At 45.8% G+C, this 27,541-nt stretch overlaps 1 protein-coding gene across 2 annotated transcripts in view; it reads right to left on the bottom strand.

The window, feature by feature from the left end:
* Positions 1-27,541, bottom strand: part of col6a2 (collagen, type VI, alpha 2) — an 88,050-nt gene that overhangs the window by 17,285 nt on the left and 43,224 nt on the right. For both annotated transcript variants that reach the window (XM_068036127.1, XM_068036126.1), the window contains exons 13-27: positions 26,439-26,501; positions 23,177-23,230; positions 21,467-21,502; positions 20,923-20,985; positions 19,812-19,874; positions 18,786-18,848; positions 16,317-16,379; positions 11,145-11,195; positions 9,920-9,955; positions 8,865-8,927; positions 8,533-8,595; positions 4,662-4,697; positions 3,520-3,565; positions 2,299-2,451; positions 167-619 (exon numbers count right to left, since the gene is read on the bottom strand). In XM_068036127.1, coding sequence (XP_067892228.1) covers positions 167-619; positions 2,299-2,451; positions 3,520-3,565; positions 4,662-4,697; positions 8,533-8,595; positions 8,865-8,927; positions 9,920-9,955; positions 11,145-11,195; positions 16,317-16,379; positions 18,786-18,848; positions 19,812-19,874; positions 20,923-20,985; positions 21,467-21,502; positions 23,177-23,230; positions 26,439-26,501 — 1,306 coding nt within the window. The remainder of the gene's footprint in view (positions 1-166; positions 620-2,298; positions 2,452-3,519; positions 3,566-4,661; positions 4,698-8,532; positions 8,596-8,864; positions 8,928-9,919; positions 9,956-11,144; positions 11,196-16,316; positions 16,380-18,785; positions 18,849-19,811; positions 19,875-20,922; positions 20,986-21,466; positions 21,503-23,176; positions 23,231-26,438; positions 26,502-27,541) is intronic.

The raw sequence follows: 27,541 nt of genomic DNA, 5'->3' as shown, positions 1-27,541 counted from the left end.
ACTTTACCACACTTTATGAAGTTGCCTTGGCAGGGAATTCGGGCTGTGACCAAGATAGTTGGCATTTATGACATCCCCCCCCCCACACCCGTAGATTTGCGCAACGTTTTGAAGTAGAGTTTAAGACCTTTGGGAATGGAGGCCGTTTCCCGTTAGCTGGACCTACCGGGGCACAGCAGATCCTCCATCTGGTCAATGAACTCCTCGGCCACCAGGTCAGCAAAGAGGTTCATCTTCTGCACCCGCCCGTCCTGCTTGCAGGAGATCGACCTCAGCGTTTCGTCATCCTGAGCCCTGGCAAACATGTCCCCGATGCCAATGGCATTGACAATGACGTCGCCCTTGCACAGGGATGTGAGCAGTGAGTCATCATCCCGCGGGTCGTGCCGGCCGTCAGTAATCACCACGGCGAAGACCTTTGCCTTCTCGCGCTTGTTGGCTTTAATCAGCGTGTCGTATGCAAATTTGAGGGCAGAGGGTGTCCACGTCCCGCCTGCTATCCACTCCAGCTTTTTAACAGCCTCCTTGAAAGATGAGAGCGAGCTGATTTTTGGATCATTCAGCTGCACAGCTTCAAACGTTCCCTCATGACTGTATTGAACAACGCCAACACGGGCTCCTGCAAATCAAAGGTCTGCGTGAGTTCAATGCAAAACATGGTCAACTGGAGATTCCACAGATCAGTTCTCAGTGGGCGCTAAACAGAGTAACAGATACCACATATATCATAGAGCTATTGAGTACAAAAGCAGGGAGGTCATGCTGAATCTTTATAAAGCTCTGGTTAGGCCCCAACTAGATTATGGCATCCAGTTCTGGTCATCACACTTCAGGAAGGATGTGAGGGTCTTTGAGAGGATGCAGAGGAGATTTATCAGAATGGTTCCAGGGATGAGGGAATTTAGTTACAAGGTTGGGGAAGCTGGGGTTGTTCTCCCTGGAGCAAAGGAGATTGAGGGGAGATTTGATAGCGTGTACAAGATCATGACATGCTTAGATAAGTTAGACAAGGAAAAACTGTTCTCATTAATTAATGGTACAAGAACTAGGGGACACAGATTGAAAGGCTTGGGCAAGAGATGCAGGGGGAATGTGAGCAAGAATGTTTTTTTTACGCAGTGAGTGGTAATGACCTGGAACTCGCTGCCCATGAGGGTGGTGGAAGCGGAGACAATCAATGTTTTCAAAAGGAAATTGGATGGGTACTTGAAGAAAGTAAACTTTCAGGGCAATGGGGATCGAACGGGGGAATGGGACTGACTGGATTGCTGAGGGAGAGCCAGCAGAGAAACAATGGGCTGAATGGCCTCCTTCTGTGCCATAAATGATTCTGTGACGTATAGAACTGGGGAGGTACAGGGTTCAAAAGGGGTATCAGTATTCTACCTGCAGGGGCTGATCAAATCCCTTTTAAAGAATGGAGTTCACACTTGAGAAGGCACTGAAACAAAGGCTAGGGGGCTAATAGTTCACAAATGAAGGAGATAGACAAGATTGTATGGCACCCAGCAGGACTGAGAGGCTGGCCAATCATGGAGGGCCATGTAGGTCGACACCTGTAACCGGAGGGAGTATTAGCTGGGGATGGGATACGAGTGTGAGCAAGTTGTATGACATGAAATCAACATAAAGTCTGACTGGAGTGTGAGTGCCTGCAATGGTTTCAGGTGTGTGTTCATAGGAGTATGTACGTGAACATGTTGTAGGTCATGTGCAGCGCACCACTGTAGAATTTGAGGGCACACACGCCCAAGAGCAATTTGTAAGGTACAACTGGTTGTTTGCGCATATTTAAGGCAAGGGACGGGTTGTGACATGCTGATGTGGTGTGACTGTTAATAGGTTCTAGGCTGTACACTGCCAGCATACCTGCATGGTGCAGGGTACGGAGAATAGACAGCAATTCCAAAATCACAAAACAAATTCTAAACATGCATCATGTCAGAACAACCTAACTGCGCACAGTGGGTTTCTGCATCTGGGCCGCCATCTTGAAGCTGAGGGTCGTTGTGGCCGCGAGTCTCAGACCCAGGGTTGCCAGGCAACTGTTGCCCTACTTACACATCCTTCAGGGATAGGCCTAATTAGTTTAATAGTACATTATTTAAAATTTTAAAAGAAGAATGATCAAGCTGCATGTATCAAGGTGAAAAATAAAAAGGGGAGTATAAAAGTCCACTTACATCCAAATTATGGAGATGGGTTTCTTTTTTAAGGCATTTAGTGAAGAAAGTTTCCCATAACCCTGAACAGGAAGTAGGGTCATATAAAAGGTTGACCTCTTTCTGAACTGCTGACCTGTTTTAGATTTGGGATCCTTGGCTAATGTGCCCAATCGGCTGACAGTATTGATGACAAAATTCTTTTCCAGCGTAAAGTTGGTCAGTCCAATACTCTCTGAGCTGTCAATCACGAATACAATATCCAGCGGCCCACACTGCTTCTCACAGTCTGAAACAAATGGGAAAAGAGGAAATGGGGAATGGCATTGAAAATAAAGAGGGAGTTTAAGTTGTGCTTATCAATGCTGTTTAGTTTCATACATCGAATGAGGAATCCTGCAGAGCGCTTTGATCAGCTTAGACAATGCAAAATTCAGACTGATCCAAGACTAATTAATCCTCTCTCCTGACCACTTAACTAACGGACCAACTAGTAACTACAGGGATGTAGGTATGTAGCAATTTCTGGATGACAGAAGATTAAGGTTCATCTCATTGGCCTTCTACCATACAGGTAGTCGGAGAATTTGATAACATTGGAGTTGACCATGGCAATCAATCTCGATCAATTAGTCTACAGCAGACCCAGGCATGAAGTGAGGAAAACCATCAGTGACGGAAAGCTTTGGGAATCATAAGTCCAAAGTCACCCATTCCCCCCAAGCCTACTACATTTCCATATATCATGACTATCCTCTTGGGAGGTAGGGGAGACTATGAAGGGTCTCCTTGGGGTTGGATTGGCTCCAAGCTGAAACACCTGATAGTGAGAGTTTGGAAAAGAGTGGACAATCTATGACTGGCTCAGTAATCCAATCCCTGTTTCCACAGTTCTCAAGGGTGCTGTTGATAATTAACCAGCAGGCTGCTTCTTTCATGGGATCTCAGAGGCTACACCAGCCACTGGCAACTGGGATTCTTCTGAGTTGGCTCCAGGTAAAACTATAAGCCAATGCTCTGTGTAGGATCGACAAACAGGAAGCTAACCAGTACTCTAGGCTAGTAAGGCACATAATTCTGGGTGGTTACATTCAGTGGTGCCTTTACATGCCTAATTAGGAGGTTGCTAATCCTGGGGTGTCTGGGTTTAGATTATTGGGTGTCTTTCCAGGAAAAGAATGCGCAGTCCTAAGCAGTTAAACAGAAACTGCTGCACACCTCGCGATTTACTGATATACACTTCTACTGGGCATGGCTTCCTGCTGATATTTTCACTTTGTAGTCAATAAGATCCCTGAACAAAGGCCTCTGAATGTCATCATGTATTAAACGCTTTGACATTAACAAATGGACTTACCACAACATCCACACGTCTCTCTGACGTAAGTCATCACATCACAGTCCTAGGAAATGAAGAGCAGGAAAAGTAATAGAGGAGGGAGACATCACCCTAACCCCGAGCCATACCCAGCAACCCAACAGAGAATCAAGCAGAGGGAGCAAACTGTGAGAACTCACTGAAGAGAAAGACTTTTTGTGTACAGGATCTGGTTAATGGAGACAGCAAAGATGGTTTATTAACACTTTTTGATGCTTCTCCTTTCTGCCGCTGAAGGTGCTGACTCTAGGGTTGCCAACTCCAGTGGGCCGCATCTCTGGAGGTTTCATCGCATGATCTCCCGCCTCAGACCATCCCGGCCCAACACACCCGCCATTGGTCCGTCCTCCAGGCAGACCGTCTTCCCACGGCCAATTGGAAAGGGAACAGACTCTTTGCGGCCCAATCAGATTAATCTTGACTGGTAGTGAAACAGCAATTTCCCTCTTTTCCAATACTTTAACATCTAATAAATGAAAGTGTTCAAAACAAATTTAAAAAAAAATTTTGCTCATTGAGCCCTATGATTTTATCTCTTGGGTTGCTCACAGGGGTGTCCTGGAGATGATTTTTTTTTTAAATTCCTGCAGACTTCCAATCCTGGAGGGCTGGCAACCGTAAATCCTGACCTAAGATAACCCAGATGAGTAGCAAGTTGGACATGGCTCTGTATTAATACACTGAAACTGCTGAGCTTACCAGTTAGTGTTCAGGCTTATAAGTCCCCCCCCCACACAGTTACCCCCCTCTTCCCGGCCTAGCTAATCACACCCGAGCTTGCTTCCAGAGTCACAGAGGCCCGTTTTTCCAGCCGGCTTCGCTGGCGAGCTGCCTGTTACCATCCGCAGCTCCCCCACTCGATGGTAATGTGGCTGAACCCCAATATCGGGTGCACCTCAAGCCTCATTGTTCATCCAGGGTAGGGTTGTGGGACACTGCAAGGATGGACATGTTGGCTGATCAATGGTGGGAGGATGAGGGTGGTGTCATTGCAGTCAGAAGATCATGGGCTGAATCTTCCTGGAATACATACAATTAGAGTTGATGACCCTAGCGGAGGGACAGCTCCCTCGTCCCCGCATGCCCTAGGCCATGAAACATGCTCGACAGATGGCACTTACTGTTAGGCCAGCATCTCCTGGAGGCCCGTGAGTACCCTGAAACCAAACAAGAAGAAACACAATTAGTTCAAAACAATGCTCCTCATTCTTCCATTAATATGGACTCTCCTAATGCTACAATCTGACCGGTTTAATTAGCCTCGCAAAATGCACCCCCAGAGAGCCCCATCAGATTGTAGCTGTATGGCCCTTCTGGTAAACCAATCTTGTCCAATGAGGTTTGGTAACAGACTCAGTTAGATCCTTGGCAAATTTGGCATTTGAGTGTGTCCATCTATTTTCGCCCCTGCTCAGGGGAGGGCTGTAACCCACCATCTCCTACATGCTGAATTTGGAGAGGAGGCCTGAAATGCAACCTTCTGGCCAATGACTGGTTCACTGAATAAGGGCTCCACTGAGCTTTGGTGACCCTGCCGATGGTTAGATGTTGAGAATTTTCATCTGTTGCTTCAGTCCTTTATGATCACAATCCTTAGGGATCCAGGCCTGAAAAATCTGATGAGAACTACCAGGAGGGCTATGTGAGATCCGGAGGAATGGTTTCCCTCTGGAATCTGGGAATCCCTGGAAGTAGTATACTGAGGCTTTGGCCAACTCACACGAATGGCCTCTGTGTATTCGGAGTCTAATAATTAATGGATAATGGATGTTTTTTCGGGCTGGAGGAAGGTTTGTAGTGGAGTTCCCCAGGGCTCAGTGTTGGGACCCTTGCTTTGCCTCATATATATTAATGATCTGGACCTTGGTGTACAGGGCACAGTTTCAAAGTTTGCACCACCTTCTCAAAGGCAATTAGGGATGGGCAATAAATGCTGGCCTAGCCAGCGACGCCCACATCTGATGTATGAATAAAAGATACTAAACTTGGAAAGCACTGTGAACAGGAGGATAGTGTAGATTCAAAAGGACATCGACAAGTTGGTGGAATGGGTGGACAGATGGCAGATAAAATTCAATGCAGAGAAATGTGAAGTGATGCATTTTGGTAGGAAGAACATGGAGAGACAATATAAAATAAAGGGTACAATTCTAAACAGTGTGCAGGAGCAGAGGGATCTGGGTGTATATGGGCATAAGTCATTGAAGGTGACAGGACAGGTTGAGAGCGCGGTTAATAAAGCATACAGTATGCTGGGTTTTATATATAGGGGCATAGAGTACAAGAGCAAGGAGGTTATGTTGAACTTGCATAAGACACTAGTTCGGCTTCAGCTGGAGTATTGCGTCCAGTTCTGGGTGCCACACTTTAGGAAGAATGTGAAGGCATTAGAGAGGGTGCAGAAAAGATTCACGAGAATGATTCCAGGGATGAGGAAGTTCAGTTATGAGGATAGATTGGAGAAGTTGGGACTGTTTTCCTTGGAGAAGAGAAGGCTGAGAGGTGATTTGATAGAGGTATTCAAAATCATGAGGGGTCTGGACAGACTAGATAGAGGGAAACTGTTCCCACTCGTGAAAGGATCGAGAACGAGAGGGCACAGATTTAAAGTATTTGGTAAAAGAAGCAAAAGTGACATGAGGAAAATTTTTTTCATGCAGCCAGTGGTTAAGGTCTGGAATGCGCTGCCTGAGAGTGTGGTGGAGGCAGGTTCAACTGAAGCATTCAAACTGAAATTAGACTGTTACATGAAAAGGAAGAATGTGCAGGGTTATGGGGAGAATGCGGGGGAATGGCACTAGGAGAATTGCTCATTAGGAGAGCCAGTGTAGACACGATGGGCCAAATGGCCTCCTTCTGCATTGTAACAATTCTGTGATCCTGTGAATATTCACGCTCAAATTTGTCACAGTCTTTGTCCTCTTACCCTGCACCTTTATAGAATTCTTAGTCCCCAGTATCCACAGGTGGTTAGGATTGCAGCCCAGATTTTTGCTCCTGCATTCTATGCGAATGCAATTACCCTGCTAGGAGTGAGGACCATGGAATTGACCATCAGACATCCGCAAACTAAGATCTTAGTTTTGACAGATGGGGGTGGAAACAAGACCATGGCCGGAATTTTACGCCGCCCCAGCGGGTCGGTTGGTGGCATGGGGGCATTGTAAAATTGAGCGGCAGGCACTGGGAGGCCTACCCGCCCCGATTCCGCCTCCGGACAAGTTTACGGAGGTCAGGCGGGGGGGGTGGTGTGGGAAACAGCCCGCCCGCCCCGAGACCAATCAAGACCCTTAAGTGGCCACTTAACAGCCACTTAAGGGCCCTCGAATGCCTCCACGGGTATTTTACCCATGGCAATCAGGTGTGCTGGGGACGTGAAAGGCCGCCCAGCGATAGCTGCCGGCCTTTCTGCGCCTCGGGGGGTGGGCATGGCAGTCGGAGACAGGGTTCCCGATTGAGGGCTGCCCCCGCCTCCCACCCCACCCCCGGGACCCCCTCCTCCCAAACGACCCACCATAGCCTCACCAGGGCACGACCGATCCCCCTGGTGAGGCAACCCAAACTTACCCACTCTCTCGGGTCCATGGTGTCGGCTGGGCTGCAGTCCCAGCAGTGGCCACCACTCCCGGTGGCGCTGCTGAGACTAAGAGCTGATTGGCTGGCAGCTCACTGAGGCGGGACCTCCTCCTTCAAGTGGGTGGAAGTCCTGCCTCGGGCCAATTAAAGCCTGGGGATCTGTAAAATACGGGACGGATCCCCAGGCTGGGCCGGAGCGGGTTCATCACTGACATTTACGTCGGCGTCCCCGTCTGCCCACTGTATTATTCCGGCCCATATTTCTTGTCACTTATAGTTACGATTTCCCCAGTTTTCAGTGACCATTTCCTGCAAATATTCAGCATACAGTGGTGACAATTTTTTCTAGGGTGTGGGCCAACCATCTGAGTCACTAAAAGGACCTTGAGAGAAGATCCTGTATCTTCAACTCAACAACTGAAAACCAAACTCTCCTGATGGATTAGGAAGCCTACTCAGGCAGTGCTCAAGCCTTACAGGTCAGAAATGTCCCAGGTTTGATGTCTGGTCTGTGCTGGACAGCAGACCTCAGCTGGTGCAGTGTTAGGGGGATCAAATTTTGCCTTAGTTCTTTTGGAGTAGTGTGAGCCTCTGGTTTAGTGGTAGGATTCCCACCACTCAGTCAGAAGGTATAGGGTTGGAGCCACACTCCTGACACCCCAGAAAGTGGAGACTAGAGTATGGGGCGGAATTTTTCTGAGGCGGCAGAAGTCCCGCCGCCGGAGCCGAAAGCAATGGTGACCCCGCCTCCATGAGCGGCGGGACCCGGGACCACATTTTGCCGGCGGCAGCTACTTAATTGGCTGCCGCCAGGGATGCCGTCCAATCAGAGGGCTGGCAGATCAGCAGCGCCACTGTTAGCGGTGGTCAGCGCTGAGGATGCAGTTGCAGTATGCGGGCAGCTCAATGGTCGGGCACCTTTGAAGAAGGGTCGGTGGGGTTGGGGTAGGTGGGGCCTAGCAGGCAGGCCCCGGCAATCAGGGAGGTGGGTGGGGTGGGGTGGGGGGGCTCGGGGTCACTGAGTGCAAGGGGCACTGTTGCCACAGGGATGGCCACTGCCACCAGGGGCCCCCTCCGTGGGCATGGAGTACTGCTGAAGGAGGGGCTTCACCCTGGAGTCTGCTGGCAGGCTGCCAGGTTTCACTGGGGGTCTTCCACGGGGCGGTGGGCCCACCCGACACGGGCAAAATGCTTGTGGAGGCTGGAGTTGGCTCTTAATTGACCTATCTGCCAGCTTCCCCATGCTGGCAAAATAGCCTGGCGGCAGGAAGATGGCAGGCTCCCCCCACCGATGCTTTGCCATGCCATTTTGCCAGCCTTCCCGCCTTCCAGCTTGTCCCCAAAGTGCTGGTAAAATTCAGCCCATGGTCTGTGTGAATGCTGAACTGCAACATTACTCAGCTAAGTGGTACTTACATCCAGACCTGGGTCTCCTGAGGGCCCTCTCAGTCCTGGCTCGCCCACTGGTCCAGGATCACCCTGAAGGTAAGGAAATGAGCAACACTGTGATTTTTTTTTTTACATCAAAGATGTATCAATATACATGTGATTTATAGTATAATTGCTTCAACATGAAAAGGTATCAAACTGATGACTTGGCCAAGAACTGGCTACTGGCTAGCGATGATAAGGTCGCTAAATGTTGCAACTGATCCAGTGTCCGGGAGGAAGTGTGTTAAAACACTAGTCATCAGTTAACTGTATTCTGAGAAACAAAATTAAATAATAGAGATATGGAGAATACTTACTGGTTCACCAAGGGGACCCTTGGGACCCTGGTCTCCTTTGCGTCCCATTTCTCCTTTGATACCCTGTAGAGAAAAGGCCAGTCTTAATGTTGAACTGATTCAACTTTGCTCTTTATTAAACAGCTACTCTTCATCCCATCTTTCAACACGAAAGACCCCGGACACCCTTTGGGATCTTATCCAAGCAAAAAAATTCCAACAACCTGCTCATCATCACATTGCTGTTTGTGGGATCTTGCTGTGTGCAAATTGGCTGCTGCATTTCCTACGTTACAAGAGCGACTATACTTCCATTGCATAGACTTGTATTCCTTTGACCTTTCATCGACCTGAAACGTTAACTCTGTTTCTCTCTTCACAGATGCTGCCAGACCTGCTGAGTATTTCCAGCATTTTCTGTTTTTATTTCAGATTTCCAGCACCTGCAGTACTTGGCTTTGAGCTTTGAAAGATTATGGCTTAAACATCTGCGATTTCCTCATCTTCTTCCTTCAAAACGTGAATATTTGTGGTGGTGCAAGGGGAGGTTGCGAGAGGAGATTGGGTCCTGTAATGTGGGATTGTGAGGACCGCACCTGATCCTCACGTCTCAACATTCCGGGCAATTACTTGCCTTATTTTTTTTGCAGGCTTGGGTAGCCAATCTTGCAGGAAGGGGTCTCAAACTGGCGTTCAGGGCCTAACATCTGCTTTAGGTGTGGGTAAAGGATGCTTCCTGTTTGGCCTTAAGCAACATGGTGCACAGCGCACTTCCGGACCGAAATATGCACAGGAGTCCTGGGCTAAAGTGTTTGAATGGGTGCTAAAATCTTGCAATTTCAATCTGAGTGCAGCGGAAGCAATTGTCCCATCATGCTTTTTCATGGTTCCAATGAACTTACACCTGTCTTTTAGGTTTTACTGGATTACAATACCTGTTCCAAAGCAAGATCAACCAGAATGTTTGTCATGACCATTGTAGTTTCCTGAACCTTTTGCTTGCCATGTTTCACACTGAACCACATGGCCTCTACACTTGCACATTACCTTGCGCACTGTATCGAACCAGCACTCACCATATATCCATTTGGTCCGGCTGTTCCCTCATCACCCTGAAAAGCAAAGAGACACATAGTAATGCCTGTTTGTTCAGCCTTGGCCCTGCCAGAGATAACATAGTGAAGAAACAAATTGGAAGTGAAAGGCAATAGATTCAGCCAATTTCAGAAGAGAAATAGATTTGCCTGATTGTTAAGTAGTCACGAGGCTCAAGGAGAAAATGATGAATGTGGTTATTTAGGAATAAGGAAGAAATGGATTTGATTGGTTAGGAGCAAGTTGAGTAATGGATTTGTGACTATTTTAAGAAAAAGATACTGTGCTCAGAAATCTAAAACTATGGAAACAGTTAGGGGAATGGTGTGGGTCCAAATCAAATCTTCATGATATTCGATGGGCTGAAATTTTGCTGTGCGATATTTGTATCCAGTGATCAACATACTTGTATGAAGGTCCTATTTCAATGGAAGTGATAAGTGCCTTTGTTAAGCTAACAATCTCATCCAGATCAGTCAACATGCTCATCACAGAGCATTCTACTGATGAGCCCAAGGTCACTTGCCGCCCTGTAGAACAGGATCCATTTTGAGACCGGTTACTGTGCTGCCCGGTTTCGGGCCAAGTTTAAACATGCAGGTCAAGACAGACCAGTGTTCAAGCCCCAGGCCCTGCTGAATTAGCTGATCTCAATCAGGATTTCCTGTCTCCGAAAAATGCAAGGGCAAGGGAGTGGGAGTAATCCAACGGCTCTTTTAAAAAGCCAACACAGGCATGATGGGCTGAATGGCCTCCTGTGCTGCATCATACTATGATAAAGGAGGGATTGTCACGAGGAAGTCCCATTGTGCTACTGTTGGCTTTGTCACAGCAGAGGCATTAATCCATCTGCTATGAAAGGATTAAAAGTTTTCACACTTAGGACGAATGCAACTTGTGTTCATACACCATAATTAGGCAGCAGAATTTCTAATCTTTAAATGTACATTGCATGAGCTGTTAAAATGCCCTTGGATTACACCACTTAGTCTGTAGTTGGCCATATTTTGTTTGAAGAGTTTGTATATCGAGTCAAGGAGCTTTCTGTTTGAAATTATTTGTTCCAAATGGTTTGATTGCTCCAGCCTTGGGCTAAATAAGCAGCTTCCAAACATTCTGAAAATATCTTTTGCAAAAATGTGCAGAACACCACAAATGAGATAGGAAGGAGATGAAAAAAACAGCTGAACAAATAAAATTGTGTACCTGGTCACCTCTGGGTCCAGGGAAGCTGAATCCTTGCCTTCCTTTATCACCCTTAAAATAAATTCATGAAGGAAGTTACATCAACAGTTCAAAGCTATACACTTGAAAGATGGAAAGACTTCCATTTATATAGCACCTTTTGATCTCAGGCCAATGAAATAGGAACATAGGAGCAGGAGTAGGCCATTCAGCCCATCGAGCCTGCTTTGCCATTTAATATGATCATGGCTGATCATCCACTTCAATGCCTTTTTCCCCACACTATCCCCATATCCCTGGGGGTCTGCATGATACCATTCATAAATCCATGTTGGCTGCGCCCAATCAGATCATGATTATCCAAGTGTCCATTTATCACATCCTTTTGAATAGATTCTAGCATTTTCCCTACTACTGACGTAAGGTGAACAGGTCTATAATTCTCTGTTTTCTCTCTCCCTCCCTTCTTAAATAGTGGGGTGATATTTGCTACCTTCCAATCTGCAGAAAGCATTTCAGAATCTACAGAATTTTGGAAAATGATCACCAATGCATCCACTATCTCTTGTCTCTTTCAACACTCTGGGATGTAGAATTATAGGTCCTGGGGACTTATCAACCTTCAGCCCCATTCTCCAAAACAACTTTCTTGTTAATACTAATTTCCTTCAATTCCTCATTCTTCCTAATCCCTTGGATCTCTAATTCTGGGAGTATTCTTGTATTTTCCTCATTGAAGACAAAGTAATCATTTAGTTTCTCTGCCATTTCTCTATTCCCCATTATAAATTCTCCTGAGTCTGCCTGTGATGGACCCACATTTGTCTTAGCCAAACATTTCCTTTAAACATACCTATAGAAGCTTTTACAGTCCGTTTTTATATTTTTTGCTAGTTTACATTCATATTCTATTCTCCCTTTCTTCATCAGTTTCTTGGTCCTCCTTTGTTGCATTCTAAAATCCTCCCAATCCTCAGGCTTACTAATATTTCTGGTAACTTTATAGGCCTTTTCTTTTAATCTTATACAATCCTTCACTTCCTTTGTTAACCAGAGTTGACTGCCTTTATTTTTGGGGTTTTTTGTGACTTGAAGAAATGTATAGTTGCCGTAACCTATATAATAATTCTTTAAAGACTATCCATTGTCTATGCACTGTCATACCTTTTAATGAATTTTGACAATCCACTTCAGCCAATTTGCCCCTCATACCTTCATAATTTCCTTTGTTCAAATTTAACACCCCGGCTTCAGATTGAACTATCTCTCTTTCAAACATAATGTAAAAGTCACTCATCCCTAAAGGTTCTTTTCCAACAAGATTATTAATTAACCCTTTCTCATTACATAATACTAGATCTAAAATAGCCTGTTCTCTAGTAGGTTCCTCTAGAAAACCATCCCTACCACACTCCCGAAACTCATCCACCACAGCATGAGTGCTCATTAGGTTTACCCAGTCTATATGCAGATTGAAGTCACTCATGATTACTGTATTAACCATGCTACATGCTTCTCTGATCTCCTGATTAATACCATGCCCCACACTACCACTACTGTTTGGTGGCCTATAAACAACTCCGAACAATGTTTGCTGCCCCTTGCTGTTTCTTAGCTCCACCCAAACAGATTCCACATTTTGTTTTTCCGATCTGAGAGCCTCCCTTACTAATGTACTGATCCCATCCCATATTATCAGCGCAACACTACCTCCTTTTCCTTTTTGCCTGTCCTTCCTAAATGTCAAATATCCTTGAATATTCAGTTCCCAGTCTTGGTCACCCTGAAGCCAAGTTTCCGTAATGGCAATTGCATTATATCCATTTACCTTTATTTGTGCCTTTAAATCATCTACCTTGTTGCGAATGCTGTGTGCATTCAGGTAGAGTGCCCTTAACTTTGGGCTGAATTTTATGCCACTCCAAAGAGTGAGATGGTGGCGGGGGGGTGGCGTAAAATGGAGAGAGAGGCTCCGGGAGCCCTTCCTGACCTGCTCCCACCTCCACCACCACTTTATGCAGGGTAGCGGCAGCAGAAAATGGCCCTCCCACCCCAGGCCAATCAAAGCCCTTGAGTGGCCACTTAAGGGCCTTCACCCACCTCCACGCGGATTTTACATGTGGCAAGCGAGCGTTCTAGACCTGAGAGAAGCCGCCTGACAAAAGCAGGCGGCTCACGAATGTCCCCGGGAGGAGGGGGGAGCCCTCATGATTGGGCACCCTGTGCCCGATGGAGGGCTGCCCCCGCTACCCCAACCACCCCCAACGCTTCCCCCTCCCCCCAACCGACCACCCTTACTTCGCCAGGGCCCGACCAAATACCCCACAGCGAGGCAACCAAAACTTACCTTTGCTCCAGGCTCCCCGACATCGTCTCTTCACGCTGGGCTGTAGTCCCAGCAGTGGCCATCGCTCCCGGTGGCACTGCTGGGACTAAGAGCTGCCGGCCCGCTGATTGGTCGGCAGCTCTATTAGGCGGGACTTCCTGCCTCAAGCGGATGCAAGTCCTGCCTTACACCAATTGAAGCCCGGCGATCCGCAAAATATGGGTCAGATCCCCAGGTGAAGCGAAAGCGGGTTCACCACCAACTTTTTAGTTGGTGGCTGGCTCCCATCCACCTAAGATAAAATTCCGGTGCTTGTCTTCTTGACATTATTTGGCATTCTAAGCCTAGTTGATGATCGCCTTTGTTTCGCCTGCCTTCTAATGTCACTTGCTACTTTTCTACCTCCTGTTACCAGATTTACTTCCTTCCAATTTGAGCTACCCCTCAGGTTCCCATCTCCCTGACAAGCTCGTTTAGACCCTCCCCAAAAGCACTAGCAAATCTCCCTGCGAGGATATTAGTTCTGGTCCTGTTAAGGTGTAGCCTGTCCTTCTTGTACAGGTCCCACCTGCCCCAGAACCGATCCCAATGCCTCAGAAATTTGAAATACTTTAGAAGTGTAGTCACTTCAGGAAACATGGAGTGCGTGAGGTTTAACTTTAAGAGGGACTGCTGGAGGCCATCACCAAAACGATATGTTTTAAAATGTTCACTTATCTGAATGTAGAGCTGGCAGAATCAGGCGTGTATTTTTCAGCTTCACTGCGATACTGAACACCAAATGCCGATCATACTCGGCCCACTCCCATTGCTCCCTCACTCCCCTGATCGCTTTCCCTGTCTCTTGATTGACCGCATCTTTCCCAATCACTCCCCCCTCCTGATATCACACCCTCCCTTCAGATGCTTTCCCTCCCCACCCCTCCTGATTGCTTCAGGAGAAGGGGAAGCATCGGCCCCACCCGGCTCACCTCCCCAACTCATCCGTCCTTCCGGATCACATCCTCCCCTTTCCCAGGATCCACCTGAGGGCCGTTGCTCAAAACTGAAATCCTCTTCATCAGCAAGCTGCCTGGGGAGACCCAGTGGACTTCAACAGGTCGCCAGCCTCATGTAAATGATGCCTGTGGTCACTATTAAGTGGGCCTTGGTACTACCTGTTCCAATCCAGTGACTATTTCTTGCCTCCAGTGTATGTTGGCCTCTTGGTGTGAACTAATTTCTAGGAAGATGTTAACATCATGATGGGGAAAAGGCCAATTGGCCTATCATGCTTGCTCCCCTAGTATCCTCACCCAACCTCACATCCAATAGTATTTTGAACTCCCCTAACCTCTGACTCCACTACCTGGTAGATCAGTCCAAGATTCATTGCCCTTTGAGAAAGGGAATATTTCTGCAATTTGTTACCATCAATTTGTGTCTTCTTGTCTTGCTGGCATGAGATTTACTTTAATCTTTCCCTTTAGCACATCTCCTTGACTATTGGAATCATACCTAGCGCAAAGGAAGATGGTTGTGGTTGCTAGAGGTCAATCATCTCAGTCCCAGAACATCACTGCAGGAGTTCCTCAGGGTAGTGTCCTAGGCCCAACCATCTTCAGCTGCTTCATCAATGACCTTCTTTCCACCATAAGGTCAGACGTTTGCTGATGATTGCACAGTGTTCAGTACCATTCACAACCCCTCAGATACAGAAGCAGTCTGTGCCTGCATGCAGCAAGATCAGGACAACATTCAAACTTGGGCTGATAAGTGGCAAGTAACATTTGTGCTGGATAAGTTCCAGGCCATGACCATCTCCAATTTGAGAGAATCTAACCATCTCCTTCTGACATTCAATGGTATTACCATCGCTGAATCCCCTACTATCAACATCTGTGACTTACCAGTGACCAGAGACTAAACTGGACCAGTCACATAATTACAGTGACTACAACAGCAGCTCAGAGGTTGGGAGTTCTGTGGTGAATAACTCACCACAGTCCACCATCTACAAGGCACAAGTCAGGAGTGTGATGGAATACTCTCCACTTGCCTGGATGAGTGCAGCTCCAACAACACTCAAGAAGCCTGATACCATCCAAGACAAAACAGCCTGCTTGATTGGCACCCCTCCACAACCTTAAACATTCACTCCCTCCTCCACCGATGTACAGTGGCAGCAGTGTGTACCATATACAAGATGCACTGCAGCAACTCACCAAGGCGCCTTCGACAGCACCTTCCAAACCCAAGACCTCTTCCACCTAGAGGAACAAAGGCAGCAGATGCATGGGAACACCATCACCTGCAAGTTCGCCTCCAACTCTCATATCATCCTGACTTGGAACTATATTGCTGTTCCTTCACTGTTGCTGGGTCAAAATCCTGGAACTCCCTCCGTAACAGCACCGTGGGTGTACCTACCCCAAATGGACTGCAGCGATTCAAGAAGGCAGCTCACCACAACCTTCTCAAGGGCAATTAGGGATGGCAAAGAAATGCTGACCTTGCCAGCGTCGCCCACATCCCTTGAATGAATTAAAAAAAAGATTGGGATCAGTCTTATGGCTGTCCACTCCAATATATGCCCAGATGGTACATGAAACCAAGAGACTGGTAGGGAGAAATTTAACCTACAAAAAATAAACTGATGCCCTAAAGAAGGGCTTCTTTGCCTTATGTAATATAAACATCGAGGACTCCTACCCTTTCTCTTTGTACTTTGTCCAAATAAAATATTGCAACTGATGGCCACATATACAGTCTCTTGTTAGCCATCTTACTTTTCAATCAGTCATGGCGTCCTGCACAACTATTCATCTTTCCCTGTCTTTATTTCATTGCAGTACATAGCTGCAAATTAATGGTACCAGTTTGCCTACCTTAGGGCCTGGTGGCCCTGTATCACCCCTTGATCCAATCTCACCCGCATCTCCTCGTGATCCCTGGGGAAGATAAAAAACAAGTTTTAAACAGGTTGTGGAGTCCCCTGAACCATACAGCCCACGTAACTGCAGCACGCCCATCTGTTACTTATTTGCTGGATAAGGGGAGAACGGACAGCAGCCCAAATGAGATGAGACAACACCTGCAGACTGAGAAGGTTTTTCTTTGTTGCCAATGGCAAGCAATGTCAGTTAAGGCAGGACACGAGTGTAGTGCAGATACCTTCATTACTTCACTATGTGCCTCACCCTCAGAACAATAAGGTGCCACCACATCAGTGTAAATTTCTATTTCTCAATCAATGTTCAGGTGACCCTTCCAACTAACATTTCTGAAGGTGTGGAAGCCTGGCAACAGGTTTTCCACTGTGATAGCAACCTTCACTGGGAATGACAGAACCATAGATGTTTGCAGCACAGAAGGAGGCCATTCAGCCCATCGTGTCTATGATGGCTCTTTGTTAAAGCAATCCAAAATTAAGCCCCGTCCCCCCGGCCTTCTCCCTGCAGCCTTTTGCTTCAATATTTATCCTAGTTAAAGACGTAATGGTTCCTGCCTCAACAACTTCCTCTCACAACTGTGTACAGAAATTTCTCGAAACCGCTCTCCACAGTCTCTTCGTGACAAGTTATAAATTGATGTTCCATTGACATTAACTCCCAGAGATAATCTTTGCCTATCCCCTTTCCTATTACCCCTAATCCTTTGTTTCCTGTCTGTCAACCAATGTTCTATCCGTACTGCTGTTTTCTCTTACACCACATGCCTAAATTTTTGCCTTCTGTAAATTCATAGACACTGCAGCCGCTGCATTCCTATTCAATCTGTCATTTCTTCAAAAAAAAACTCCTTTAATTTGTCAAACATAACTTTCTGTGAGCAAATCCATTTTAGCTGTCCTTGATTAGGCCACAAATTTCTAAATGCTACACATTTAATTTTGAATTCTCTAAGTGTTTGCTCACCAGTGATGCTAGGCTATTGATCTAATAGTTAGCCACTTTGTCCTTCTGTCTCCGCTTGAACCTAGGTGTTACATTGGCCAGTTTCCAGTCTCAGTACAAATTGTATATCTAAGGGGTTCTATCTCTTTTGTTCTCTCCTTATTGATTTCCTCCAATGGCCTGGAATGCATGTCAGCAGGGACCAATGACCTTGCCTTCCTGATGTAGTAGCTGAAACCATGTCATCAGTCCTATCCCCCTCTCACCTTGACTTTTGATGACATTTCTCTGTGGAAATTTACTGTTTCTCCCCTTGTCTAATTCCATTATTGTACCTGTTTCCTCAGAATTGTGAATTATTGGCTGTTTTTTTTTGAGCAGCTGGGCAACTGATGCAGAAATGAAATAAATCAGCACATCGAAACAGTCTCCAAGCAAAATGCTAAGCAATGTAGAGAGTTATCGCCTGCCCAATATCTCAGGTGTACACCTATCATGTTATGCATACTTTCTAACTGGGCAATGAGCTTATCGCAAACTGGTTCTGGCTATTTGTGCAAGATAGAGTTAAGGGGGAGGTAAGCAATAGAATACTTCAGATTTATTGTACAAAAACCACAGCTGGCAAATGGATGAATTACACATGTCTATATTGAGAGGAGGGTGTTGTTCGCCTTTCTTTAGTGCACTTCTGACTGTATTACTGATACATACAGACCCAGAACATGTATGCACATCTAGAATCCATTCCAACCACCTCTTAAAGTAGTCTACAGGGATATACAAAATTCCCTCCCAATAAAGTGCTTGATGATCCAATCATTGGCAAAAGTAAATTGGAGTGAGAGAGAGAGCCTTTGATATATAGAATCACAGAATGTTACCATATTGATACAGTAACCTTTGACAATGGTTCTATTTCAGAGCTGAAGTGCATCGCTGAACAACCCCAATTACCATAGCCTCAATGAACTTCAGCTCTCGGAAGACCAGCATTCTACAAGTAAAAGGATTAGATACTTTGTAAAAGAAGTGTTCCCAAACCCTACTTGTAATGGCCACATTTGTTAAACACGCCAAAAAAGGACCACTAGGAATCAGGGCCACTGCTAGTTTTGTGCATTAATAATAAGATAGGTAAGGGTTGCCAAACTTCCAGGATTGCCCTGGAGTCTCCAGGAATTGATGACTGATTTCCTGAACTATGTTGTGAGGCACTCAGGAGAAAAATCGTAGGAACACTGAAAAATGTGTGAGTTTCTTTCCTAATTTTTTTTTGTGAACACTTTTTTTTAATCAGCTGTAAAAATATTGAAGATGGGGGAGTAAAGCTGAGTGGGCAGGCAGATGGAGTTGCAGGGTCATGTGATGAAACCTCCATGAAATGTCCAACAGGAGTTGGCAGCCCTAAGTTGGGCCATACAGCGCTTGGTACTTATAAGGTCAGAAACGGCAACTTACGTTCAAGCCTGGTCCTCCAGTCAAGCCAGGGGCTCCTCTTGGTCCTGGGAGGCCGATATCTCCCTGTGAACAAAGTGAAGATTTTGATGAATGAGCTGGAATTGGAAGGAAGGCTTTCCTGCACTGGCAAACACAAATCTCAGCACTGCTGGTGGAGGGACCACCTGCCAGTGTTGGCCAAACGGAGATGAAGGGGGCTTCCTTCCTCTTTAGGCCAAGATCTCTATTGCCAATCTTCAGCTTGGCATAGCAACACCATTTAAAAATTTTTTTTAGCTCTCCTCCTCCAATCCTGTGTCAAGCCCCTAATATTAGAATCAGGAGTAGCTTTCATTCATAATAACAGGAGGAGGCCAGTCAGCCCCACAAGCCTGTGCCACCATTTGATTAAATCATGGCTGGGTTGTATCTCAATTCTATTTACCCACCTTGGTGTCATTTTCCTTAATACCATTATCCAACAAAAATCTATCAATCTCAGCTTTAACATGTTCAATTGGCCCCCAGCCTCAACAGCTTTTTGGGGGAAGTGAGTTCCAGATTTCCACTACCTTTTGTGTGAGGAAATGCTTCCTGACATCACCCCTGAACAGTCCAGCTCAAATTAGATGCCTTAAACTTTTTACTCAAGGGAATACAAGCCTAGACTACTATGCAACCTGGCCTCATAATTTAACCTTTTTAGCCCAGTATCATTCTGGTGATTCTGCACTGCACCCCCTCCTAGGCCAATGTATCCTTCCTGAAGTGTGATGGCCAGAACTGAATGCCATACTCCAGATGTGATCTAACCAGAGTTCTGTACGGATGTAACATAACTTGTATTCCAGCTACCCAAGATAAAGGCCAACTTTCCAGTAGCCGTTTCAATTTTTTTTTTGTATATGCCATTTTTAGCGGTTCTGCACTTTGTTCCCTAAATCTGTCTGCTCATCCACAATTCCTTGCCGTTTAGAAAATATTGATTGGGTCAGTTATGAGACTATCATTGCACTCATTTTCTGACATCACAAAGTAGCTTGTTACCTTCTCGCCTTTCTGTCCGGCTTCACCTGGCAATCCTCGCACACCTTCATTTCCAACATCTCCCTTTAAATGGGAAAAGAGCATGGTGAGTAAAGACATCATCATTTCAGGTTTGAGCAGTGCTTGCCGCGATTGCAGCTATTCTGTCATGGATGGGTCAGAGAGCTACCTCTGAGTTAGACGCTCGCAAGAGCAAAACCACCCTGTTCAGTTCTTGCCAGAAATTCTATGCTTGTATCCATTCATGTGCCAAGAATAGCAAAGCAGAATGGCTTCAACTCCTCTAAGTCTTTCCTTACAACCTAAGGTTGCCAACTCTGGTTGGACATATTCCTGGAGGTTTTATCACCTGACCAACTGCCTTCAATTTCTACCCCCACCCACTGTCCAACTGTCCTTATTTCTGGTAGTTATAGAAATATGGGGAGGGGGGGGGGCGGGAAATCAAAGAAAATGGAAAGAAACATAATTTGTTCACAAGCCCCTATGACTTTTCTCCATGGTCACTTGCAGCAATGTCCAGGAGACACCAGGTTGGCAACCCAAAATAACCTTGCTTGACACAAACAATGCCCACCAGCCCCACTACATCATAGCACTGGCTCTGGGGGTGGGCAGTGACGCGATGTAAATGAGGAAGCACTGCCTGCGTCTGAGAACTACCACATGAGAGGGGGCAACACCACCAGCTGGCAAATACAAAGATTGCTGCCAGTGCCAAAGATGCCAATTATTCTGGGATAGCCAGGCTGAGTGAGTCAGTGATCCTGTCACTGGAAGTTTCCAAGCTCCTGGGACAGGATCAACGTGCTGAAAGCAAATGGCAGATTGCAGCCATCAAATATGCATGCACAACGTCACTGGAGCAAATTGGTGGGGTTGGGGAAGGGGTGGTAGGGGGGGGCGGTTGGGTGTAAAGGGTGAGGTGGTTTGAGCTGATTACGGCATCATATCCCCTTCAAAAGGGTTCTGCAATGTAAACGGGGTGTGACTGCTGAACTCTCCTCATGCAGAAAAGCACCTTGAGATTTTGGCAGCCCTTTTCTTTAAGCTCCTCTGCACATTTCACTTGTGTGTTGATAAGAAGGCTTTAAAAAAAACCCAAGCTCACCTTTTCTCCTACATTTCCTCTGGGTCCAGGACCACCTTTGGATCCAAGGTCACCTCTGCGACCCTAATATAAAGATTGAGGAAAAAATAAAGCAAGCTTAGAACTTCCCATTGCATAGGTGATAAGACGTTGCTGCCTCGGCCTAACAGGAAGCCTGCCTGCACTGTGCAAACAGGCTAATCGGTTTTTCTTTTAATTCCAGCAGAATTTATGTGTGTCGACGTACATACCTATATCTATGGTCCCGATTTTAATTCTGTCTAAGTGAATAGGTTTTGAGCGAGTTAAAATTGGGCCCATATTGTATGGGTGTGTCTGCATGTTTGCATGAGCGCAAAATCTCTCATTTACATATGTACGACTGCTCATGCACACAAATGCGTGACGTTTTATGCGTTTGCATCTCTGCTGCATCCCTGTGTAAACAATATTGGGCAACGTTCTATAAGAGCTCTTCGCTTTTGGCTCCATTTCTAAAGTGCACGAGTTTATGACAATGCCTGTAAATAAACTACATACATTTTACAAAGAGAATAAAAATTACCACATCTCCTTTGGGCCCAGAAATTCCTTTGACACCCTGTGGAGTAAAATAAACAAGACATCAATCAGTAAGAAGCTAATGAATGACAGCAATTGCTATTTATTTTATTCAATTTACTATATTGTATTCCCCACTGGCGATGCAATTTCCTTCTATGGTTGGTTGGAAACAAAGGGGGAATTTTATGCTCTCCCTGGTTGCGTAGTCTGGGGTAGACGCAACACGCCAGCAACACCAGCCTCCAACCAGTGGTTAAAGGGGGAACAGCACACAACCCCCCCAGCTAACATGAAGCACCCGGACCAAAGAAAAAGCAACCCCCAAAGGTTATTGGCTGCAATGGCAAGCATAACTCTGGCACACAGCAAGGTGAGAAGCCTTCTGCAACTAATTTCCTTATTCTTGGCAAGGCTTTTCTGGAGCCTCGATGAGAATCACACCAGCTGTTAGCTGGCATAAGCACTGCTGAGGGCCTTTTAAAGACCATAAAGTGAAGAGTTCCTGGAGTCAGGAAATCTCAGACATACCCTTATTGATGCAGTGGGTGTGGTCCACTCAAGGCCAGCCCTGAGGCAAAATGGCTGAAAAGAATAGAATGGGATGGATTTCCTGGTTCCTCCCTATCTTCTAGTCCACTGACTGCTGACCTGCTCGAGTTTCGCCCTGGCCTGAACTGGAATTTTGGAACCATTGGGGTAAAATTTCCATAGGGGCTCCCCCCACTACTGCTTTGACTCAATACATGAGGATTGGTCACATGGGTTTAATGGAAAGGGAGACTGGGCTAGAAAATATAACAGGTGGCCAATTCAAAACCCCTAGAGTTAGGTCCATGTCAACATTAAAATTCCAGCTCGGAGGTGGTAATGATTGAACGGTAACATGCTGTGATTGCCAACCACTGATGTTGCCTTTGAGTTATATTATATTAGATGTGCTCATTTCCAAGTCTTATGTGATGGCATGGAAACAATGAGTTGGAAGCAAGGTGCAAAAAGTAAGTGTTCACTTTAATTCAGAAGCTTTTTCCTTAATAAATTCTGAAATTAAACTTGAGGTAACATTTAAAAATAAACAATAATGGGCAGAGAAAATAAAAGACGAGACATTTTGAAGAAAAAGTAAACAGAAAGACAAATGGGAGAAAGAGAAAGCGAGGTGTAAAAAAGGGATGAAAGAGGGAGCTGGAGAAAGGTCGGGATGGTGCAGAAAGAGAGGAAGTAGAATGGAGATGGAGGGACACAAGAGAGACAGAAAAGGAAGATAGAGATAGAGAGAGGAGGAAGAAAAGCAAATAGAGAACAATTGATCAACAGTAGAGAGGTATGAGAATAAAATATCTAAAGATAATGCAGAATACAACAACAGGAAAGTAGGGAGACAGAAAGAGCGAAGCAAATAGGAAGAGAGGGAGAAAGACAGGAATGAAATAGAAAGGAAAAGGAAGAAATGATGAAAATAGAAAAGACTAGACAGTGAAACGTTCTAAGGAAATAAATATGGACTACAGCTTAATTGACAGTTACTGAATGAAGTTAGAAGAGAAAGAAACAAGAAAATAAAAGAGCAGTGAGAGAGTTTGTGAGAACAGCGGAGAATGGAGTAATAAATAAATTGAACCCAGGACCTAAGGTTCAACTACTAGTGTTGGAAGGCAGTGTAGCACTCTGATCCCTGAGCTATTTTTGTTTTGAAATGAAATAAAATTACCGTTGCACCCTTCTGACCCATTAGTCCCGGACGTCCGGCAGGTCCCAGTGGTCCCTAAGAAAAAAGAAAAACCGGTGATAAAATCACGAGAAGGGACAGCCCAAGAATGTAAACATTTACAATAACATGTTGACTCAATAAATTGCTCCCCATCTTCCTCCTCAGGATGCAGTTCCACTATCACTGTCAGAGGAGAGGAGCACACTTCTTCAGAATGCAGCAGATTTCGAGACAACACAGCACTCCAGTGAGCTGTTCCCTTTCAGAACGAAAGGCTTGTACTTATACAAGGTCTTTCAGGTCCTCAGAATGTCCCAGAGTGTTTTACAGCCAGTGAAGTACTTTTGAAGTGCAGTCACCATTGTAATGTAGGAAATGCAGCAGTCAATTTGCACACTGAAAGATCTCACAGCCATGTGTCAATGACCAAAATATCTGTTTTAGTGATGTCAGTTGAGAGATAAATATTGGCCAAGGCACGGGGAAGAACGCCCCTCCTCTTCTTCAAGTTATGCTACAGGATCTTTTACGCCCAGTGAGAGGGCAGACAGGGCGTTGGTTTAACGTCTCATCCTAAACACGACATTTTCGAGATTGCAGCACTCATCAGCCCAGATTATTTGCTCAAATCTTTGGATTGAGACCTGAACCCACAGCCTTCTGACTCAGAGGCTGCGAAATGAGCCGAAACAATTGGCAAAATGTGGCTAGGACCTTCAAGTGTCAGTTGGCACTCTAACCTACAACCACCAGGTAACAAAAACCACATAATATTAAAACAAAAACTGGGAGTAAGTTCCAACGCCCGGTTTCCTAGCATAAAAAAGACTGTCCGCACATTGTAGAATCTGCCCACTTTTCACTCCATTGAATTTGACAAGATGAAACTCTGGCAGATTATATAATGGTGAGCAATCCACTCTATCAAGACACTGCCCATACAGAAAAGCTGAAAATGACCCCCTCCCCCCGTCTTTATGTTATTTTATTGTTTTCTAATTGCTCTTGTTTTGTTGCAGAATGTACTTAGCTAAGTATCAACCAATCGTGTTACACCCAGATACTTTACACATAACAGCCATTGACGCTTTGGGCCTTGACTAAACCATGAGGATTTTAGTTCTAAGGTTAGGTTGGAAAAGCTGTGTTTGTTCTCTTTAGAACAAAGGAGATTGAGGTTAGATTTAGTAGAGGTGTACAAGATTATGACTGGCTTAGATAAGTTAGGCAAGAAAAAACTGTTCCCATTAACTAATGATAAAAGGACCAGGGGACACAGATTGAAGGTTTTGGGCATGAGAGGCAGGGGGAATATGAGGAAGATCTTTTTATTCAGCGGGTGGTAATGACCTGGAAGTCATTGCCACAAGGGTGGTGGAAGCGGAGATGATCAATGACTTCAAAAGGAAGTTGGATGGCCACCTGAGGGAAATAGACTTGCAGGGCTATGGGGATTGAGCAGAGAAGTGGGACTGACTGGATCACTCCGTGGACATGATGGGCCGAATGACCTCTGACTCTGAAATCCCACCTTGACTACCAGCAGAGGAGCCCACTCTCCAGTGTACTCAGGTTCAGCAGCTCTGAATGGAAACTGGTGAGCAGGTGCTGCAGATGTATGGTGCGCAGCATAATGGACGGTCAGGGTAACACAGCAATAGAAGGAGGCCATTTAGTTCCCCGAGCCGATTCCACCATTCAACTGGACCATGTCTGATTTGTTCCCCAACTCCATTTAGCTGCCTTTGATCTATATCAAAGTGTGAGGTGATTCACTTTGGAAGGAGTAACAGGAATGCAGAGTACTGGGCTAATGGGAAGATTCTTGGTAGTGTAGATGAGCAGAGAGATCTTGGTGTCCAGGTACATAAATCCCTGAAAGTTGCCACCCAGGTTAATAGGGCTGTTAAGGCATATTGTGTGTTAGCTTTTATTAGTAGGGGGATCGAGTTTAGGAGCCACGAGGTCATGCTGCAGCTGTACAGAACTCTGGTACGGCCGCACCTGGAGTATTGCATGCAGTTCTGGTCACCGCATTATAGGAAGGATATGGAAGCTTTGGAAAAGGTGCAGAGGAGATTTACTAGGATGTTGCCTGGTATGGAGGGAAGGTCTTACGAGGAAAGGCGGAGGGACTTGAGGTTGTTTTCGTTAGAGAGAAGGAGGAGAATAGGTGACTTAATAGAGACATATAAGATAATCAGAGGGTTGGACAGGGTGGATAGTGAGAGCCTTTGTCCTTGGATGGTGATGGCAAACACGAGGGGACATAGCTTTAAGTTGAGGGGTGATAGATATAGGACAGATGTCAGAGGTAGTTTCTTTACACAGAGAGTAGTAGGGGCGTGGAACGCCCTGCCTGCAACAGTAGTAGACTCGCCAACTTTAAGGGCATTTAAGTGGTCATTGGATAGACATATGGATGAAAATGGAATAGTGTAGGTCAGATGGTTTCACAGGTCGGCGCAACATCGAGGGCTGAAGGGCCTGTACTGCGCTGTAATGTTCTATGTTCTATGTTCTATCCCTGATACTCATACCTGACAAAGATACAGAAATGCTTGATGCAGAGCTGAAGCTCTCTCTCCTCTGCCCCAAATGAAGTGCCTCTGTCCCAACCAGATCAAGTTCCCCCGATTGCAAGAGTGTCAATTCTCTACTTCCCATACCAGTTATGCATCTCGGCTTCAGCCCATTACCAGGTTTAATGCCAATTTGCTCTCTTTATGCTGTTGATTCAGAGCCATTAGGAGCTAGCATAAGACTCCTCCAACTCAATTCACCACAAGACCTACAGAGAGGAACGTCGTACTCCATCAGTATGGGTTGTAGCTGAACCCAGATCCCAACGATATAAAGGTCAATGTTCTTTCCCAAAGCAGCTCATTCCAGGGACTGCTCTTCTTGGGGATTCCCTTGATGGTGTTGATCTTCTCAGGAGGTTCACTACATTCTAGGGAAAATCTACAACCTTGCATTTGACATCTAATGGGCCAAATGGCCTTTTCTTACTCCATGTTTACACATAGCTAACCCCTGCAGATTTCCAAATAATTCCTGAATGGGTTCAAGAGTTGCATTTACTGTTATGATACCTCTCCTCTAGAAGCAAGCACTTTAATCCATCAGCCTTTCTTCTGTAAAGAACCTAAAAACAGTTATCCCAGTGCCTTGCCTCCTGTACCTTTAGCCAATACTGTACAATACAGCGCTCAGTATCTAGAATGGCCATCCAACAGGTTAAAAATTCTATCACAATCACCTTAGAACCTTTGGCTCCTTGACCACCAGGAGGTCCACTTCTTCCTGGGCGACCAACATCTCCCTGAAAGAAAACACAGCATTACTCAAAGATTCTTCCACTGTGTGACCAACTGGCCCTGATATCAGCTACTGTTACATTTCTGGAAGATTGAATTGGCTCAAAACTTTGCATATAAACAGCTTTTCCAGTGAAAAGAGGCACCAAATTACATAGAATTATATCAAATTCACAGCAGAGAATAACCATTTGACCCAACTGCTACACACGAGCCTCCTCCCCCCCTACTTTATCCAACCCTACCTACATTTCATTCTCTTGGTGCAGTGTGGAGTCTGGGCCTGAAAACAGGCTCAGAGAAATTTACCACCCTATAAGCACCATAGTTTAATGACTGTTGGGGAGGATGCCTAAAGACACCAGCAGTAAGCTCAATTCCATCCTTGGCTGTTTTTCTGGTGATCATCAGGATAAAGGAATTGCTTTGCTGAGAAAGAATGGAATCTTTTCTATGGGTGAAAAACGGGCACAACGAGGCCCAAGTTTGGAGATCAAAATCCCCTGGCCCAAGGATATCTGAAAAATGTCTGAGCTCAAATTGGGTCAAGCTGCTTTTCAGGCATACCCGGAGGCTGCCTAAAAAGAGGCATTTAGGCTCCTTACATATATAAATGGGATGCCTACTGCCTGTTTCAGGTTCCCTCACAGCAATTGGACATGACGAGCAGAGCGGACATACGGACTAATCTGCTCGGGATTTTTCAGAGGCCGTTGCAGCCCGAGAAGCAAAAACGCTCCCCAGACTCCACATTCATTGTGATCAAACCCCCCTCCTTCGCAACATTGCCTGCTCCAAACCCCTCTTCAGGGACTTACCTTCAGTCTGATGCTAACAAGGCCAGTGACCTGATATTTAGCATCTTCAATGTGCAGGTTGCCCGCGGAGGCACGACAAGTAACAAGAACAAATTTCAGGCCGGCCTTGAACCTCTCAGTTGGGGCACACAGTGATTGTGAAGTGTGGAGTCTTCGTCCCGAAAACAGGCCCAGGCTCATTTACGCACCAATATGTTTTTGCTTTCTGCATGTAACATCAGCACCTA

This window comes from Heterodontus francisci, chromosome 7 (assembly GCF_036365525.1).
Source record: "Heterodontus francisci isolate sHetFra1 chromosome 7, sHetFra1.hap1, whole genome shotgun sequence".
In the NCBI taxonomy this organism is placed as follows: domain Eukaryota; kingdom Metazoa; phylum Chordata; class Chondrichthyes; order Heterodontiformes; family Heterodontidae; genus Heterodontus; species Heterodontus francisci.
Note: the sequence above shows the minus strand (reverse complement) of the source record. Positions and strands in the feature narration are given on the sequence as shown.